The following is a 20,009-nucleotide window of genomic DNA, read 5'->3' on the forward strand; positions in this document are numbered from 1 at the left end:
ACCGACAGAACACTGTGATGGAGGTGGCAACGGGTGTGGCACATCCTCCCGGTGGCTTACACCACAATAATAAGATACCGCTGGACTACACTAGGGGCGAGGTGCATACCGTGAAGCCCGAGTTCATGTAGTGGAGGATAGACTACGCAACTCCCGAGGGGCTGGAGTTACTCGAAGACGTTATTGGGCAGTTCATCCTCTGGCGCAAATGGGATATTATATTGACTGCTTCTTCGCCGCCTCCCCCTCTCCCAAATTTGGAGCGAGTTGTTGAGGTCGGGGAGATATTTTCACCGTCTCGTGACCACCACATTCCTGAGATGCCACATTCTTCCCCGCCTCCTAGCGAGCATGTGCCTGATGAGATGCCACAACCTTCTCCGGCTCATACCGAGCAAGTGCATGATGAGATGCCAGTCTTCTCAACAAGCACAGCCGATACATGAACAACGAGTGCCTCCTGAAGAAGGTGATGCACAAGAAGATGAGGATGGGCCTGAATGGGAACTTCAAAAGAAGCATCCAATCACCATAAGATCAGTTTATGTTCCGATGAAAGATGTCTCATCGGTGTCCAAGTGGTATTCCCATGACTAGTTCAAGCCTGAGAACCAAGTTAAAAAGGTCCCATCACAGGGTTCTGAGGACGCCGTCACTAGCAAACTCCACCAAATTACAAAGCAGTATCCAAATGTTGATGCCATCAAATGGTCAAAGGATTGCCCAAAAACATATGAAAGAGGCAAGCCCTTCCTACCAAACCGGGACATCCAGCGCCTACCACTTGGAATGAGAAGGTTTCATGATTGGTACTTGCGTGTTCTCCCAACGAGCATAGATCTCATACAAGCATGCTTTCCCACCGGCACATTTGGAAGCCCAGCCGGGAAAATTGTCTTTGACTTCAATGACATGCACACATGCTTTCACCTGGGAGAAATGGAGATGAATCTAATTCGCATGTGGTGCCTGTAAGTCCTTGTCCTTTCGATATGATATGAATGTAATCTTTGAATTTTGTTGTAACTAACCCACGCCGTGATTTGTAGAATGCAAATGCACATTATCAAACAAATGTCAAGTGTAAAAGCCGGGTATCTAGACCCTCAAGCTATAGCCCAAACAAATTTTAATTACCCTAAACAGTGGACACTGGATGCTAAAGAGCTAGCTGATGTAAAGGCTCTTCGGGAGAAAGAGCGCATCCGTACGGCGAAACTAAGGGAAGAGTCCCTTAAGGTTGCGGCATATATTGCTCTGGCTTTCAAAACTCTCCAATAACACTCTACTATATGGCTACCATACAACTTCGAGTAAGTTCAACTCTATACTTAAAGCTTTGTTCGATATATTTTATTCGATGCAAAAGAGCTTATCTAGTTCTATGATTAAATCTATGCAGCAACCACTGGATTTGTATAGCCATCGATGTCGGGAGGAGCATGGCATGGGTCTTTGATTCAATAGATAGGGACCCAATGACATACAAAGACTTCATATCGATTCTCAAGACGTATATATATCGACAATCCTCATTAGCTTATATGTTTGTATACATACTTGTAACGTTCACTTTTGGATACTAACAAGTTGTATTTGCTAAAATAATTCGAACAGGGCATTTAGGTTCTATGTCACTAATCATCATGAAAGGCATGATCCAGCAAGGAAGGAAAAGTTGGCTATAAAAACACTGTGCGGTAAGTGTAACTTACTTCTTCAGTACTCCGTTACATGGCTGTCAAAAGCATTACTTAACATTTTCATATGAAAAACACACAGTGCCCCAAGCAGAAGCCTGGGAGTGTACATTGTGGATACTATATATGTTCTATCACGAGTAACACCAGTGCCTACAGGAGACACCCCTTAAGGGTAAGTTTGAACCTCTTCACCCGTAGTATAAAAACTCCGTATATGGTATAAAATACTAAACCAAAACTTGTTCTCTTGTAGTGGAGAGAAGAGAAAGGAATGAAAAGAGACCCATACAAGGATGACCAACTCTTAGAGCTCATCGGCGACCTTTCCAACTTCATATTGGACCAGATTGTACACGTCAAAGGCTCCTACCATGACCGAGAGTCTGACTTAGGTAGAAATCCTCAGTACCAACACCTTAGTGAGACTGAAAGGCTAGCTCTAGGATGTTGATAACAATGTGTATGTAATTTATATATTTAATGATGGATTGTATATATTCTTGTGAATTGGACTTGTAATTGTAGTTTATATAATACTATTGTGCTTGTAGTCGCGGTCGGAACGTTGGTCGCGGGGCGTTCGGCAACGCGAACGCGGTTCGGAACGTTGGTCGCAGGGCGTTCGGCAATGCGAACGCGGTTTGGAACGTTGGTCGCCGGGCGTTCGGCAACGTGAACGCTGGATGGAATACGCGGAAACAAACAGTGTTCTGGTCGAATTTGAATTGTAAATTTAAATTTTTTTTTTGCAGAAAAACGTACCGTAGGGGCGGTTCTAGATTGAACCGCCCCTACAAACAGGTATTATAGAGGCGGCTGTAGTACCAGCCGCCCCTACAAATGCATGATTTGTAGATACGGTTCGGTAGGGGCGGCTGGCCAAATCGCCCCTACAAAGGGTTACGAACCGCCCCTAAAAATCAATTCTGTAGTAGTGCCACCCCAGCCGCGTGGTTTTTCTTGGCCATGGCCGGCCACCCATGCCCACGCAGCGTCCATGCACCGGCAAAGTCTTCTGGCGGCAGCGAAGACCCGACCGACGAGGCTGCTGCTTTTGTGGATCAAAAACAAAAAGGGTAGATGATGTTGCAGTTATGAATATGGCAAATGAGAAATATACAAAGGCTTTTGGAGTTCTCATGTTTTTTAGGAAATTTTATTTTAGAGAATGGCTAAATCATAGATATTTTAGAATCTACTTTTGGCTAATCTTTTCTAATTGATCTTAGCAGTGTAGCAATATTTTCAGCATCTATATATACCTTTATTTTTAAAGAAAAAGATCAATTACAAAGTTTCCATTGAGATCTACAACTTTCATACATAAATTGTCTTCATATAAGTTTATATTAAGAAATTATAAATTTTCAAAGACGTTTCATAGTGGATTTACATGTCTCCAGTCGGTTGGACAACATTTAGAAAGGCCGTTCAACCACCAATAAACAAAATAACATAAAGGCTAGAATTGTGGATCCCATCTTGTCACCAATTACTATGTGGTTTCTAAAATGTCATCCAATGCATTGACTTTGGGGTTAGCCATCATGTCTATTCATAATCATATCTTCACTTGGCAGAAATGTCTATATTGAAGATAGCAATGGCTAATCCAGGATTGAAAACCTATGGGGTCAAAGCTTATTTATTTTAGAATAATTAGCACCATCAACATATATAATTGCAAAATTTATAAGAGATAGAAACCTACTTTAGCAAAAAGATGTGGGGCTAGGTGGACCCACAACTGAAGGCTAGATCCGCCACTGGAAGAGAGCCTATGGAGAGTTGGGAAAATGATTGTTTTCTCCGACCTCCTCTATATATGAAGCCCACATGACAAAGGCAAGGAAATGATTCTGCCAAATTCACTAAACTAAAACCCTAGTTAACCATTCCTCTCTTGTTTTGGGCCTAAACCCAACATGGACTATTTGTGGTACAATATGCTTTGAAGAATGCCCGTGGACTTCTCCAAAAGTAATGTAATGTGCCTAAGCTATGTTTAAAGGCTGTACAATGGTATGGAGACATCAGACATACATTATTTTTTGAATTAATTAAATAAGAGGCTAGTGTATAAAATTAATTAATATAGAAATCAATCAAAACCTTAAATTGAGGGAGTATTTCAGAGCTACGGTGGATCAGTTTAAAGAGGTATGGCGACGGTTATCCACTGGATCTTTTATTGCTTGCGTTTTATTTCCTCAAGAAGCTTAGGTTGTGTCTGCTAGCTTTGGTTTGGGCCCAGCCAAGTTAGGTCCTAGGTAGCTCGAATCTAGCTATATGAAGCTATTTATTTTGAGTGTTTCGCCGGGTCAGCCCATCTTTCAGAGTGTATGTTTTTCCTTACGAAAAACTCGTTTTGACCCTCCCAAACTCCTTTTAAAGTTCTAATTTACCATCCTTAACTGAAAAAACAGATTTCTGACCTTCTTCTATTTTTGAAACCGTTCAAGATTGCCCCCTAGATGGGCTCGATAGTTGTCGGCCACGAGAGATGTAAATCAAATTATACTAGTGACTAGTGAGTCAAATAGACTTTCTACAAAAAAAACTTAATATTGAAATACTTTTTCCTGTAAAAAGTTATGGAATTAAAAATCTAAAGTCTTATTTAATCTTATAACATCAATAGAAAATTTGTTTGGCTCCAAAAAAAAAGTAAAAGCGACTTCAATTTTTTTTCTAAAAATCATGATCTATCCTATGCATAGTTATTAGAACCGAACCGAACAAACCGGTGAGGTCTTCGGTTTGCTGGTTCACTGGTCCAACCATTAAGAACCGGTTGAACCGTCAGTTCGATTGTTTCGGACCGGATGAATTGAACCGCCCACAAATACTTTGAACCGGTGCAATTTAATAATATGCAACAAATAATTAGCAACATATATTTGGTCAATGCACAAATAAGAGCATAAAAATCACAATTATATAACCAACTATAGAGTTGTTTTAAAAGAGATGTAGAAAATATGCATGAAACAAGAATATACGGAACACTTACAAATTGGTGCAAAAAGGACTTGAATAGTCATTTAAATATTCATCTTTATAATACAATCTTAGATGCTGAAATAGATTGCACTATTGTAAGGAGCTCGTTAAAATAACTAAGATGGATATATTATTTGTCTAGTTTAAAGCTCATATGTATAAGCTTTTAAAATTTTAAATTTAAAAGAAAGCGCTGACGTCAGCTGCTATATGTTGGAGGTGCCATCTTCTTGTTTATCCAGATCAACATTCATCTTGTTTCGATTAGACGCCAGAATCCCCAGGGCTATCTTCAGCATGGTGTTAACCCCTTCGTCGAGAGCCTCCTGTCCATCTCTGCAAAAAGACCTGTTCAAAATTTCATTAAAGCCCCAGCATGGCAGACAATTTCCACCGGTTTCTTGATCAGCTTTTTATCAAAACAAGCCTTGTTTCTTGCTTTCCACATAGCCCAGCATATAGCAGCCACACCCCACACATGAACTTCCCTTTGTTGAGGGAGCCATTTATTCAGGCACAACCAACATTGATCAATATTAACAGGGATGTCATTGGCTCCAAAACATTGGGCAACACAGGCCAAAACAACTCTGGCCACCGGACATGTGAAGAAAAGGTGGTCAATTGATTCATGACAATTACAAAAAATAACAATGGGGATCACCAATCCAGTTCCTCTTTATCATGTTATCCTTAGTTAATATCGCATTGTTTTCGATCAGCCATATTAAAAAATTTAATCTTAGCAGGGATCTTCCCTTTCCAAATATGTTTAAAGTGTTGTCCAGAATCTTCATTAGTTAGAGCATTATATACTGACTTGATAGTAAATATGCCATTCTTGCCAAATTTCCAGCCAATTCTGTCAAGAACTTTAGATAATTGGAATTCCTCGACTTTGGCCCAAATCATATTCCATATGTACTGTAAATCAGCAAGTAACCATCTCCTAAAAGTGATTCTAACAACTCCATTTTTAATCTCAGCCACACTAACATCCTTTTGTTCACATAGAGCATATAGAACAGGAATTAGGAATGCATAAAGGGCTATCAGAAAGCCAACTATCTTCCCAAAATAACCATTCTTAATTATGATATTTCTACCCTGCATATAAATGGATTTAACTTTAAGCAAATCATGCCAACTGGGTGAGTCACCCAGCTTTGTGAGAGACACTGTGAATGCTTGATTTAGAAAGCTTTAACTAGCTTCTGCCAAAGGTCATCTTCATGTTCTAGCTTCCACCACCATTTGCGCAATAAACTGATGTTCACTTTTGTTAGGTCTTTAATACCCACCCCACCTTTCATTTTACTTTTGCACAACTTTCCAACTGAGCAAATGGTATTTTCTTTTAGTCCCACCCCTTGCACAATAAAATGAGAGTATATGAATACATGTGTCGCCTGTATACACATGCTCATATATTATTATTATTATTATTAGGGCATTTTATTTTATTTTATTTTGACAGTCCCATTTCTGATTCTGTGGACAGGGCACGTGGTCCGCGCTCGTGGAGTAACCAAGTAAGTTAAGTGATAATAAAAAATAATCCTACGATGAGATGATCTACGGCAGCCGTGTCATCCACCTCCTCTGCTCTACCACCACCACCGCCGCCACCGCCGTCCTAGGCCCAGCAGCAGCAGGAGCTCCCCCGTCTTCCTCCTCCTCGGTCAGGGTCCGGGCTGCCGCGCCAAATCCCGTCTCGCTCCTCCGCTTCGCTGCGCATCCTCAGGTACCGCCCGCCCGCCTCCCTCCGATCCCCCTCTTCCTCTCCTCTTCGAATCAACTATATATACCAGTAGTAGGGGAGGAGACATGTGCCCGCCTTTTCCATTTTCATATATAGCGAAAACAATCCGGCCGCTAAATCACTGGATCCAGTTCGTTTCCTCCTTGGGATGGAACGGATCCCACCCTGGATCCCGTTAGTTTAGGTAGCATTGCGATCTGCAGATGGCATCAGTCGCTCCCGTTCCCGCCGTTCCCTTTCTCGCCTTTCTCCGGCCGGGACCCCATCTGCAACGGGCAACGACATCCACATCTTCTCACCCTCCTCCACAGGTTTAGCAGTGATGTCACTGATGATGTTGATGATAGGATTTGTCGTCCTCTCATTCGCCCCTTGGGATCTACTAGTAGTACACATCCCTTTCTCTTCTCTCCATTTATTAATCTTCCATATCCTACTTGGGGGTTATCTACCACTAATCCACCACTCTTCTCTGCCTCACACTCCTCCCATGTCCAACCCATGTGCAGGAATGGAACTCGGCGCCAGCACTGCCCTGTACCCTCTGCACCGCTGCAAAACCATTTACCTGGTACTTCCTACTTTCTCATCCATACTGCTGAATTGCAGAACAGGGAAGGGAGGGGATACAACAACAGGGAAAAAAATGTTGGGTATGTATGTATGACTGCTCTTTCAAATGTGCAGGTCAGGCATGCCCACAATGTCGCAGGCGAAAAGGACTTCGGCGCCTACATGTCACATGACCTGTTCGATGCTCAGCTCACTCCTTTGGGTTGAAACCAAGTAAGATTCTGCTCTTTCTTCTCTTCTCCATGAATGAAATTACTAGTTCTCAAGTGCTTGAATAGTAACTGCTCATAGGGTCTTAGTTTCTACTAACAAAAGATGTTTCACAAATGGAGTTGTGCTTCTACTAACAAATTTTACTTGGGCCTAAACCTAACAAGGTTGGTCCAAATTGCATGTGTTTACTCCAATAATAAATGCTGTCTAAGCAGTAATAAATTTAGAATTAACCATAGAGATTCTTCTGTATGTTATCCTTTTCAAATCAGCACATTTGTGACAATTATAGATTAACCATGGAAATGATTCAAGTGCAAAATATAAAAGTACCATCATATCTCGATGCTTTACTGATTTGTTTTCCCAATTTAGTTACAAACAATATGGTACTTTGTCAACTACTGTCACCTCACTTCATATACGATATACCACTGTCATCAATAATCATGTCTCTTCTTTTACAAACCTGCATTTGGATAGAAGGCTTCATAATAGTCCTAAGAAAGGTGTGGGTGGGGGGTTCAATTTTAATGAATAAGGAAGAGGAATAGAATCTCATTCGTGTGTTCATGCTAACAGAAGAGCGGATCCAATACACATACATAAGGCATTGATTCTTCTTAACAGCGATGGCTATCCATTTAAATCTTCAGGTAGCACCACCAGATCTTCAACAAGGTGGAAATTCTCGTATAGTATAATAGTAGTACGTGGCAGTAGATCCTACAACATTAAGGTTTTCAACGGCAACTTCGATTGCGCGCTCCATCTCTACTTTGAGAAAACTCAGATTCGCAATAGCAGAAAAGAAAAAGGAAGGGCTGGTCCGATTAGACGATCGCTTTAGAAAAATGCAGCTGTGGAAGTTACACATTGCCATACGAATATTAAATATGTATATTTATGTTTAAAGTTTTCCATCATGCTTGGCTGTCTTCTCTATTAATTTCCTTGGCCAAAGCATGGAGAGATTACCTCCTGTATGCCATGAACTATATGCTGGCACCTGGCACCAACATAAGGAATTTCTAATGCTTGTGCTGTTGGCACCAAGTTTTGATGGAATTTATTTCCTCTTCCCCAGTCTCCAATAATAACATCTTTTTTACACTCCCATGAGCAAGGTCTTGTGCGTTGATAAATTGAGATGCTTCTAGTGAACCTTTTGTAGCTGATGGTGTTTCATGATTCTTCAAGACAATTTTGATGTTAAATTCCAAGTCTCATGTCTAATTCTGTACGTTAGCTGAGGAGCCATCACGCAATTGTTTCCATATGACATTTTCAAGTTTCATGAATTATTGACTTACCTCCAATTTGTAGGTCGATGGTCTGCGGGAGCACGTGAAGAAAAGTGGGCTTGCAGAGAAGATTGAATTGGTTATTTCTTCCCCTTTACTGAGGTATAGTCTGGTCTTAATATATTTCTGTGCACTTACTGTTATGGATCCTCTGGTAGTCTTCCTAGTATTTGAGAAATAGTTCTCTTTAGTTTTGGCATTGCTAACTTTTGGGAACACATTTTCTCAACTTCTAAGATAACTTGTAGCTCTGCTTACAATTGACTAGGTTTTTCGTGCTAAGATATTTTCCTTTTTCTTGAACTGAACATGGTATTTGGATGGTCTTTAGATCTGTCCATATCCAGTGGGCCATAGACCCTAGGGCCTAGCCTCTTTGACTTGTATGTCCATGGTTTCCGCAGTGAAATAAACAGTTGTACAATAAGCTACACACAATTGGCATTAGTAATGCATACAAATACATGATTTTAACTAGAAGTGCCAATTTATACTTGGCTCTTTTCGGATAGAGTCAAAACTGTGCTGTGCCGCATCAGGACTGATGTCTAAGTAAACTTCTGTGATGTGGACTTGCATTCTTGTGTACAAGGTTGGATTTTGTATAATGAGTAAACATAGCATTTGGGATTTCATTTTTTGATTTATGAACTAAAACTATGAAAACAATTTCAGTAGTTTGATTATTATATTTGCATATGGAATGTCTACACATTAAGCAACATTTCTGTATTACCCTGCTGCATGGTTTGCATGCTCGACTACTACAGATAAAATTATGAAATAACTGTTCATGAAAATAGTTTGACAACTTCGATTAGTAATGTGCATATGGAATGTCTACAAATAATGAAATAAAACATGTCTGTATAATCCTGCTGCTTGGTTTGCATGTCTCATGTATCTAAGATCTTTTTACTATATTCTAGTACAGTTAAATGGCATATTTTTTCCTTTCATGTGAATACTTATTCAATCTGCTATCAGTTATATATTTTCAGTAATCAGACCTCCAATTGGGGGCATAGATACTGTGAGGTTATTTTGCAGTTGTATGAACTACTGAATGACCTTCATCGTATTTCACTTGAATCTGACAGGACTATGCAAACTGCAGTTGGGGTCTTTGGTGGTGAAAAGTATACTGATGGTGTAAATGCACCTCCACTAATGGTTGAAAATGCTGGACACAGTGGACGTCCGGCAGTTTCAAGTTTGAACTGCCCCCCATTTATTGCAGTTGAAACCTGCAGAGAGCACTTGGTACATGCTTTGCTTTGTTAAGAACACATGTGAACCTATGACCTGGTTATGATGTTGTTGTAGACCTGTGGTTAGCACTTCATCTACATTGGTTTCTGACAACATAAATGATTTGATTTGTTTCTGTTAGTTCTTCATTTTAGTAATGTATTTATGATTTTTTTCGATATACTATTTTACTATTTCATGTTTTGTTTGTTTTCTGTTAAATCAGGGTGTCCATCCCTGTGACAAGAGGAGCATAACAGAATACCGGCCTCTCTTTCCGGCCATTGATTTTTCGTTGGCAAGTCTCTCCTATTGTCCATTCATGAGCCATTTCTTGGGCATTGCATTTCTTCTGTTGTCTCCAACTTCCAATAGTGTATCATTCAGATATGCATTTGCTTTATTTACAGATAGAGAATGATGAAGATGTTCTTTGGGAACCAGATGTGAGAGAAGCAAATGAGGCTGTCGCATTGAGGGGTATGAAGTTCATGGACTGGTAAATTTCTTTTCTAAGATCAATTAAGCTTTTTAATATATGACCATGAAACAACCTGTCTGATGTTACTCGTGTTTTGCATGTAACATCAAAGAAACAATTTGTTTACGCTTTTCTATGAATATACACTTGTATTTTGCATGTAATAAGTCACTTGTGGTATTATTTGTAGCATTGTTATAGCTTGACCTTGAACCTTGACTTTTCATTCTGTGTGTAGCGTAGGTGTCTGCTGTTTCGGTTGCCTCACTGGCTGAGCCCTGTGTGCTCAGTTTGGTGAGCAATAGTTAGTTTTTGCGTCTCAAACTTATCAGATGGCATGAAACCTCTGTCATTTCGTTGCTTATGAGTAATGAAATTCAGTTCGTCCGTGATGGAAAAAAAATCAAAGAAACAATTTGTAAACTCTAGTGGCATTCAGTGATGGCATGCTTAGCATTCTGGTTACGAACATCTTGGTTAGGAATAAGTCAAATCATTTTCTTTTCATGGAAAGATTTTTTTTGTTCATCTTCGCTTTCAAGTTACGGCCTGGCATCATCATATAAGTTTATGCCTATCTCATAAATTAGACAATGTTTACACTAGTTAAGACTGATGTGAGTGATGCGAGTGTTGAATTTCTTGGAGTGGATATAGTGCTGCTTGAGGCTGCTTCCACTATGCTTTATACTAATTATTTTGTGCTAGTTTCCATGTACCGATGAACTCTCACAGAGTTGAATACTAATGCAGGAAACAGCGGAACCTATTGCATGTAGGCCGGGGCAAAGGCAGTTTAGCTTGGTCCATGAGTGGACTAGTTACTCCATCATTATAGCTGGATTCATTTTCCCATTATTTGAACATACTTTCAGGTTGTGGACAAGAGAAGAGAGAGAGATAGCTATTGTCAGTCACAGTGGTTTCTTGTTTCACACCTTAAGCATGTACAGCAAGGAGTGCCATCCAACCATATGAGACGAAGTTAGCAAGCAGTAAGTGTCTTGACATTGACTTCTTTTTTCCTTGGTAGCTGTTAACTAACCCACTATCACACATTCACACCAGTGGCAATGTTCAAAGCGACAAAGATATAGTACTACACCTCATATTAGTATATCCACAGGTTCTTATTGGTCGTTACATTCTAATATGTTCAATAGGTTAACTTTTTTAGTTCCCTGTTTTTTTCTCTGTGCCTCACTGTAGTGATCCTTGCGCTACAACTTTAAATATTTAGCCATGTTTAGATGTAGTAGAAGGATGTGTGGCTAACTTCCAGTTGGTGTTCTGCAGCTTTGCAAACTGCGAGCTACGGTCGATGGTGTTGGTTGACAGGTCAGTTTTGCCACCTCATTTGTGGATATGGCGTGCGCTGCTTTTCTTTTGTGATTATTTTGCAAATATATATGTAATTTGGCCTTCTTTTGTTATCCTAATAATAATACTTTCCACGATGCAGCATGCTTGGGTCATATTCCCCAAGACTGAACTACCCTATCAAGATTCCAGCCGGACTAGATCTGCCTAGTGATATTGCAGATAAGAAGCACCTTGAGGAAGCTCAGAAGAACTGAGGCGACCTTGATATGACTTGATTATCAAGCCATTCTGACCTTTACGAGGCTTGCTTTGAAGAGGACAAGCTAAAAGGGCATCTACAGATATGGCTTACACATACCATTTTGTTAATCGAGATGAATTACGCAGCAATGTATTAGCATGTCAGCTCTGTTGTCTCAGCCTATATTGAGATTCAGGGTATTGGACAAGGATCATCTATTTATGGTAATAATAACTGGATCACCTACATTCACCAGGTGATACATGGCAAAATTCTCTTGTCTAGTCTAGGATCATCTATTTATCCTAGTTGTCTAGTCTAGGATAAAACCTACGGGTTGCTCTACTCTTGACCACGCTATTCTGGTTTCTGATGGATGGTGATAAAACCGATTGATGTATGGTTTTGGTTTGTGCAGATTAAATTTGATGGATGGGTTCGTTGTATTATGGCTTGCTAGTTTTTACTAATTTGCCGTTGTTATACATTAGTATTGAAACGCAGCGACGATGGAGGTGAGCCAGCTGGACTTACATTAGTATTATGGATTTGTGAGTGTATATAAGAAGATAATATCACTATAAGAAGTTCATACCAGGATGTCATAAATTCTTATTTGAAGTGTTGAACAATTAAAAAATATGTGAAAAATGATACTACAAATTACAGCTTAGATGGGCCGTTTTTGTCTGGGACATACTAGCCTGTACTGTACATGTGACATTTTTTTTATTAAAAAAGGGGAGGGTCGCGGTATTGGGAGAAGTGACGATGACTCGGGATGGAGATGCATGCATGGATGTGTTAATCTAAATGATGATTACTGGCAGAAGCAAACAAGATTGTTTGGCGTGTTGTGTGGGTCACTGCGGCTGGGGCGCTGGGCTGGCCAAATATAATCCGTATAGACTATAGACTGATTACTGCCGCCGCAGTGAGCATAATTAGGCATCATTGTCCGCAGTGCAACAAGCATTTAAAAATTTGTGTAACAAAAAATAAGGAATTTTTTAGAGGATAGAAATACATCTTCGTTCTCTTCCTTCACAAATCCATCCCTTGTCAGCGACCATGCATACTGAGTGCTTCTTATCGGAATTCTGCTTATTATTATTATTATTAATTCCCTCGCTGCTCCTCCTTCCGACTCCAAGGAGTCGTACGTCCTGCCCAGAATGCTCTGCTCCGGCTAAAGGACAATCTTTATTTCCTTCCCTTCCTTAGAAGCTGCCGTAAAAATACAACCCAAATGACCTGCAAGTACAAAAGTTTGCTACAGTACGCTCCTTGTTCAGTGCAAAACCTGTGCCTCAAACCTGCACAAATAATGCCTCTTGTATGTATGTCACCAACAAAGTGCCAAGATGTCAGTCTATACTCATTTACTTAGGCCGGTGCAGGCCATTTTTGCTGTAAATGCATGATTCGTGAGGACCCATTTTGCGTTGCTGCCATTCACACTTGCTAAATGTGCTAGTCCTTCCCCTGGCCTGGCACCATCAAGATGGAACGACATTGTCCATCTTTGGATCAATCAATCAATGTTACCTTCTGTGGTTGTAAACCAATTTTAGTTCCTATTTAATTTAATTGTAGTATAAGTATTCAAATCAAACAATTCATGTGTTGTAGTAATTCTATACATTGGTTCATTTTCTAGGCCTGCAGGTAATTAATTTTGACCAAAATGTCAGCCAGATGTATTTCTATGATTTTTTTTTCCACTTCCATGTTTCGTTGGTAAGATTTACTTATTAAATAATGAACTTATAGGGATTTTTTTTGGGAACAAATAATGAACTTATAGGTTGACCACCTGCGAGAGCATGTGAAAAAATGTGGACTTGCAGAAAAGATTGAGCTGGTTATTTCCTCTCCTTTATTGAGATACAGTTTTGCATGACCTTTTTTATTTGTTGTCCTGCGTCCTCTTGTAATAATAACCTTTCTAATGTTTCAGAAATCATTATAAAAAAATGTTCAAAAATGGTGTTCTTCAGTGTTAGAGTTGTTTTTATTCCTTCTTACAAAAAGGGGAACATATTAGCTACTAGGATAAATTGTACCTCTGCTTAGAAAAGCAGATTAGATCGATTGAAACCAAATTTCATTCTCCTTGAACCACTTCTCCGCTGTGTATGTCAGTTTTTCCTTAGTGAGTTTGGTAATTTCACCATATCATTGTACATGTTCAGCTTAAGGTACTATGTCCTGCAGGTTTTCCGAAGTGCAGGCTCTTATTGTTGTTAAGTCAAAACTTTGCATTTCTAATTCTGGTTCTACAAGTTGGAGTAAAATTATGAGATTTACAAGTGCATTCTTGCGTGTGCTTGTGCCCTCTCTAGCCCAACATGAATTCACTCCTGGTTGAGGCATAGTACATACTTTGATTGAGGGTGCATTGCAGCTGTACGATCAAAATAACTAAAGGGACCTCACTATAATTTCATTATGTTCTAAAGGACTATTCAGACTGCAGTGGGAGTTTTTGGTGGTGAAAGCTATAGTAACGGTGTGAGTGTGCCTCCACTGATGGTGGAGAATGCTGCAGACAGTGGACGCCCGGCAGTTTCAAGTCTGAATTGCCCCCCATTCCTTGCTGTTGAGGTCTGCAGGGAGCGCTTGGTACGTACCTACTTCCTTTTTTTTTCTGAAGAACACACTCCTACAACATGTCAACATGAACATACTTGTTACATGCATGTATCTTGCTGAACGAGGTTATGATAATCCAGTGCCTCAGTTGCATTGTTTTTTGTTGTTAACAGAGTGCTGTAGTTCCAAGTTCTTTTTGTTTGATCATCATCACCGTTAAGTGCAGGGTGTCCATCCTTGCGACAAGAGGAGGAGCATAACAGAGTACCGTACTCTCTTCCCTGCCATTGATTTTTCGCTGGCAAGTATCTCTTCTTATTCGCTGTGGTGTTTCAAGTTTCTAGTGGTTCACTGCTATAAGATATATATGTATGTACTCCCTTTGTTTTACAGATAGAGAGCGATGAAGATGTTCTTTGGGTACCTGATGTCAGAGAGACCTTTGAGTCGCTCGCAGAAAGGGGTATGAAGTTCATTGACTGGTAATTTGTTTTTCCCTCCAGTATCAGTTCAGTTCATTTCTTTTCTGTGAATACATATCTCACCATGCAACATTATGAGCGCCTAGTGTTGCCTATGTCATTTCGAAACAGCTTCTCATTAATTTGGTATTATGAATAATCACACAATCAACATCTTGTTCAAGGATCTGGAACTGAAGACATGCAAATTACTTGCAGGTTATGGACAAGAGAAGAGAGGGAGATAGCCATCGTCACCCATAGCGGTCTATTATGCCATACCTTACGTATGTACAGCAAGGAGTGTCATCCAACCGTAAGACAAGAAGTGAGCAAGTAGTAAGTGTCTTTGATATTTTTCTCATTATTTTGCCTGCAGCTGCAGGTTTTTTTTTTCATTTAATGAATTACCCACATCAGGGGCATATATATACTATGTGTTTTGCTGACTTTGCTTGGTTGTTTTATATGCAGCTTTGCAAACTGCGAGCTCTGGTACTTGGTACTGGTTGACAGGAGGTCAGTACTGCACTGCACGCACCCTTGTGTTTTGCTTCCAACTTAGTATATGAGAACACATTGTAAGAGTACTCACAATGATTTGATTCGATCTTGCTTGTATGATGCAGTATGCTTGGTTCAGATCGCCCCAGTTACAACTACCCTGGCAAAATCCCATCCGGACTTGATCTGCCCAGTGATGACGTCGCTGCTGACAAGAAGCAGCCTTGAATTGAGGAAGCTCAAGACAGAACCTGAGCCTGCCTGAGGCTTGTTTGGTGTTCACCACTGATTCCTTGGTTCTTTTTGTCATCCCATTCTGAAACTTCCAGAGCTGCATTCGGTCGAAGCTAAATATCTACAGATGGACGACTTATCATGTACAGAGAGTACGATCATTGTTTCATCTATTATTCTATTTCCTCTGAACTCTCCGTTTGGGGCTATGAGGGTTTTGATACTCTTTTTGTTTATTAGAGAGGATCAGCACTGAAATTAAATGCTAATATGTGCACTGTACCTGTACGCCTTCAATTCACACTAGCTAGCGTCGTGATTCGTGAACACCAGGCCCTTGCATTGCACCGTGAGTATAGATATATAGAGAAAGCCCGCAGCCCGCTAGCCTAGCACGAAGCCTGCCTTTTTTTTGGTCCGGCCCAAGCACTACACATCTCAATGGTGGGCTTGGGGCGCTCTCCAGGGGTCCAGGCACGTCAAGCGACACGCCGACACGGCATGGTCCATTTTTCCCTGCGAATCCGGCAATTAAAGGCCCGCTATCTCAAGCAACTATATATAGCATATATATTGGCCACTCCCGACCCTAATCTCCAACTCACAATCTTTAGAGTTGCTCGTTTGATTTCTCTCGACTCCTATCCCATAGCCACTCCTCAGTCCTCACTCGTCACTGTCTCCCCGTTCTCAGGCCGCCTCCCCACTTTCGCACCTCGGCACCTCTTGATATCCCAAGGGACTTACTAGTGTCCGGAGGTCTGGAGCAGATGAGTGCGTCTGGACGCCCCGTGCATGCTACTGTCCCAGCCCGTCCGTCCGCGCCTGCCGCTGCGCCATATCGCTGCCTCACCCCGCTCCTGTCCACCTCGCCCTGCCTCGCACACGCACCCTCGCTGCGCCCGCCGCTCCTTCCCCCTGACCCCTCCTCTCTCAGTGTGGGAGGGACTAGGGAGCCTGGATGAGGATGAGCACGCCCCGTTCGCAGGATCTTAGGCGCATCATGCGCCCCATCTACTGGTCCTCGACTCTCCGCGCCCCTTCCCCCAGCGCCTAGGCCGTGCCCCCATGACTCTCTAAACATACCTCTGAACACATGAAACACTTGAATGCAATATAAGTCTAAAACAGATGAAACATTTGAAACACACACTTGCAACATATGTGTAAAACATATGCAACATCCAGATAAACACACTTGCAACATAAAAATACTTACTACAACATAAAAATAAAATAGTTGAACAATTTGAAACATACTCTTACAACATGTGTGTGAAACATATGCAACATCCAGACCAAAATGCTTGCAATATACGTCTAAAACAGATGAAACACTTTGAACAAACGCTTGCAACATGCCTATGAAACACTTGCAGCATATGCAACATTCTGATCTACTTTTGCAACATCCATATGAAACACTTGCAACACACCTCTGAAACATTTGAAACACTACATACATTTGTAACATGCGCTTTCAGTGCAACATCTCCTTGCTATTTGGGAATGGAAGTTCACCGGTGCAGAGCTCGCCGGTGGCACGGAGCTCGCTGCTCTGGTGGAGAAGGCCATGGCAGGTCCCGTGGAGAAGGCTGCGATGAGTCCGTGCACCGGAGAAGTTCGCGGCGGGCGGGAGGCATAGTGGAGAGGGAGGAAGACGGGCTGTCGTGCTTTGGCGCGGAGGAGATGCCGGCCGACGGAGCAGAGGCACGATGGAGAGGGAGGCATGGTGGAGAGCACCGTTGCAAAGAGCTGGCATGACGCTGCGGTGAGGTGAGTTTTTTCTTCTCTTTAGAACGAGTTGGATGAGCAGATAAGATACGATTGTTGGACTGCATCGCGGCCAATCATACATATCGTTCGGATGGACGAACACCTATACCCAGCTTACCCGTGTTCCAAACGTCACCGCCTCAGCCCTTGCCTGATGCCCGAATCACGCTAGCCCTCATAGCGGCTTGACCACTTGTCTTCCACCCCACGGCACCATAGCTCCACGACCCCCGCCCTACCAATGTCGTCGTCCCGTCCTTGCCTCACTGGACGCCCCCTACTTAGCTCCTTTCTATCCCGTTAGCCACTTGCTCGGGCTCTGAGAGCTAGTCTGGCCTATACCTGGCCATGCAGCCCGAGGCCCGGCAACCCGGCCCGAAGCCCGGCCTTTTGGCCTGACACGAGCATGGCCCGGCCCGCAGGCCACCGGGCTCAGGCTGGCTCAGCACGCAACGCCAGGCCGTGCCTGGGCTGGCAGTTGAGCCCGCAGGCTAGCACGGCCCGACATGGGGTTTTGGAGGAGGCCCGGCAGCGGCCCGAGAGGGAGGCGGCCTAGCTCGCCAACGGCTCCCCCCACGCCGCCACCCTAGACCCCACCTATAAAAGGCGGCCGATGCGGCGCCCCCCTCCTGGCCTCCCCTCAGTCCCGCACTCCCGCTCGTAACCTAACCCTAATCCTCAATTCCCTATTCGCCCATTCGCATCCCACCACCACCAGCCACCGCGCCGCTCTCAAACGCAGTGACCAGTGACGCCTCACCGTCTCCGACGCCGACTCCGGTGACCATGATCCGCCTCCCGCCGGCGTCCTCCCCTCCGTCCCTGCCTCTCTCTTCTCCCTCTCCCTATCTCCCCTCTAGATCTCGTTGATTATGTGAGTTGGTTGTCTCTGTTTGTCCCTCCGCCGCCGTCCACCGTCGTTGCTGACTGAGTGTCGTCTTCTCTAGACTTTGGGTGCTCGTCGTCTTCTCCGGCACCGGGCTCCGGCTGCGCAGGTGAAACCCTAACCCTAACCCCTAACCATGTTCTAATTTCTTCTTTTTCTTTCAATGTATGCTTCTGATTTCTTCTTCTTCCATTGTTTCGCAGGTCGGTAGCCGATGCATCGTCTTCTAGCTGTGGCTTAGAGCGAGCAAGGCGGCCACCCGCACCGTCGAGGAACGAGGCCAGAGAGGCGGCCATGGCTGACGAGGATGGCCTCCTGCCAGTTGGCCTAGCCCCAGAGGGTGAGAACGACGACGACACTCGAGCCGACGCTGCTGCGTTGTTCGGTATTGATCTTGGGGACGACTCTGCTGCTCCGATCATTGTGGACGCGGACGGTGGCGAAGGGGCGACGGCAACTGCGAACTCCAACGGCTTTGCTCCTTCGGTTGCTGGTATAGGTAACACTAGTAATCGCAAATCGCCTGTGTGGGTTGATTTTGAGGAGATCTATGAGGTTATTAATGGTTCTAGAATTTGCACCAAGGCTGTTTGTAAGATGTGCAAATCTACCTTGTCTGCTAGATCTGCTGCTGGCACTGGTCACTTAAAAAGGCACCAAAAATCATGTAGGATTAAAACTGATCAACGTGCTAGGGTTCAATCTAGGCTTTCATACAATCCTGATGGTTCTGTTTATAACTGGGATTATAAACCTGAAGTTGCTAGATCTGAATTATGTCGTTTGATTGCTAAGCTTGATCTGCCTTTAGGAATTGGTGAGACTGATGCTTGGGAAGAATACATTGTTAGAGCTCATAATCCTAGGTTTGTTAAGGTCTCTAGATAGACCACCACTAGAGATCTTAGCAAACTTTTTAATGAACGACGTAATATAATTAAGAATTGTGTGTTGTCTGGTGCTTCTTCTGTTGGTCTGACATCAGACATTTGGTCTGGTAATGTAAAGAAAGACTATATCAGTGTTGTTGCTCATTATGTGACTACTGACTAGGAGTTGCAGAAAAAGGTAATTGGTCTCCGCTTGATTGAGGTAAAACATACTGGTGAGAATATTGCAGAAAAAGTTGCTTGTGTGATTGAAGAATTTGGTTTGCTTGACAAGGTGTTCTCTGTTACTCTTGACAATGCTTCTTCCAATGCTAAGGCTATGGAAACATTGACACATATGTTTGCTGGTTATCTGGGTTCTAAACCTGCACCTACACCTTCAGATCCTAATAAGGTTAAGTATCATCTTGTGCATCAACGTTGTGCTTGCCATATTATTAATCTGATAGTAAAATCTGGCTTAAAAAGGTTCAAACCTTACACTGTGGATTTTAGAACTGCTATTAACTTTTTGAATTCATCTAATCAAAGGATTGCTTTGTTCAAGAACTTTTGCATTGCTAAGGGTGTTAGACCTAGAAAGTTTGGTTTGGATATGGATGTTAGATGGAATGCTACATATCTTATGCTTAAACACCTGCTTCCATATAAGGATGTTTTTTCTGTGTTCATTAATTCCAACTATGGCTCAACGTTATTAACTGCAAGTCACTGGTATATTGCTGATAAAATACTTGAATTCCTGGAAATTTTTTATGACTCCACAGTCACTCTTTCTGGTGTTTACTATCCAACTAGTCCACTTATTC

The 20,009-nt window shown here is 42.3% G+C and overlaps 1 protein-coding gene, 1 long non-coding RNA gene and 1 pseudogene across 2 annotated transcripts; all 3 read left to right on the forward strand.

Annotated features, from left to right (window-relative positions):
- Nucleotides 1-1,619: 1,619 nt before the first annotated feature.
- On the forward strand, nt 1,620-2,049 carry LOC136496829 (uncharacterized). Its single transcript, XR_010769138.1, has 3 exons — nt 1,620-1,700; nt 1,783-1,875; nt 1,957-2,049. It is a non-coding gene; the product is annotated as an uncharacterized lncRNA (long non-coding RNA).
- Nucleotides 2,050-6,242: 4,193 nt separating this feature from the next.
- On the forward strand, nt 6,243-12,278 carry LOC136497161 (phosphoglycerate mutase-like protein 1; annotated as a pseudogene).
- Nucleotides 12,279-14,847: 2,569 nt separating this feature from the next.
- On the forward strand, nt 14,848-15,848 carry LOC136497160 (phosphoglycerate mutase-like protein 1). Its single transcript, XM_066492953.1, has 4 exons — nt 14,848-14,931; nt 15,130-15,249; nt 15,385-15,429; nt 15,540-15,848. The coding sequence occupies exons 1-4, from the start codon at nt 14,915-14,917 to the stop codon at nt 15,640-15,642; spliced, it is 285 nt and encodes a 94-aa protein (XP_066349050.1). The 5' UTR covers nt 14,848-14,914; the 3' UTR covers nt 15,643-15,848.
- The last annotated feature ends 4,161 nt before the right edge of the window (nt 15,849-20,009 follow it).

This window comes from Miscanthus floridulus, chromosome 12, assembly GCF_019320115.1.
Source record: "Miscanthus floridulus cultivar M001 chromosome 12, ASM1932011v1, whole genome shotgun sequence".
In the NCBI taxonomy this organism is placed as follows: domain Eukaryota; kingdom Viridiplantae; phylum Streptophyta; class Magnoliopsida; order Poales; family Poaceae; genus Miscanthus; species Miscanthus floridulus.

Excerpts from the sequence above, each read along its gene's own strand:
- LOC136497160 (XM_066492953.1), top strand. Across the intron at positions 15,250-15,384 it reads AGACAAGAAGTGAGCAAGTA|CTTTGCAAACTGCGAGCTCT; the intron begins GTAAGTGTCTTT and ends TTTTATATGCAG. Across the intron at positions 15,430-15,539 it reads TTGGTACTGGTTGACAGGAG|TATGCTTGGTTCAGATCGCC; the intron begins GTCAGTACTGCA and ends TGTATGATGCAG.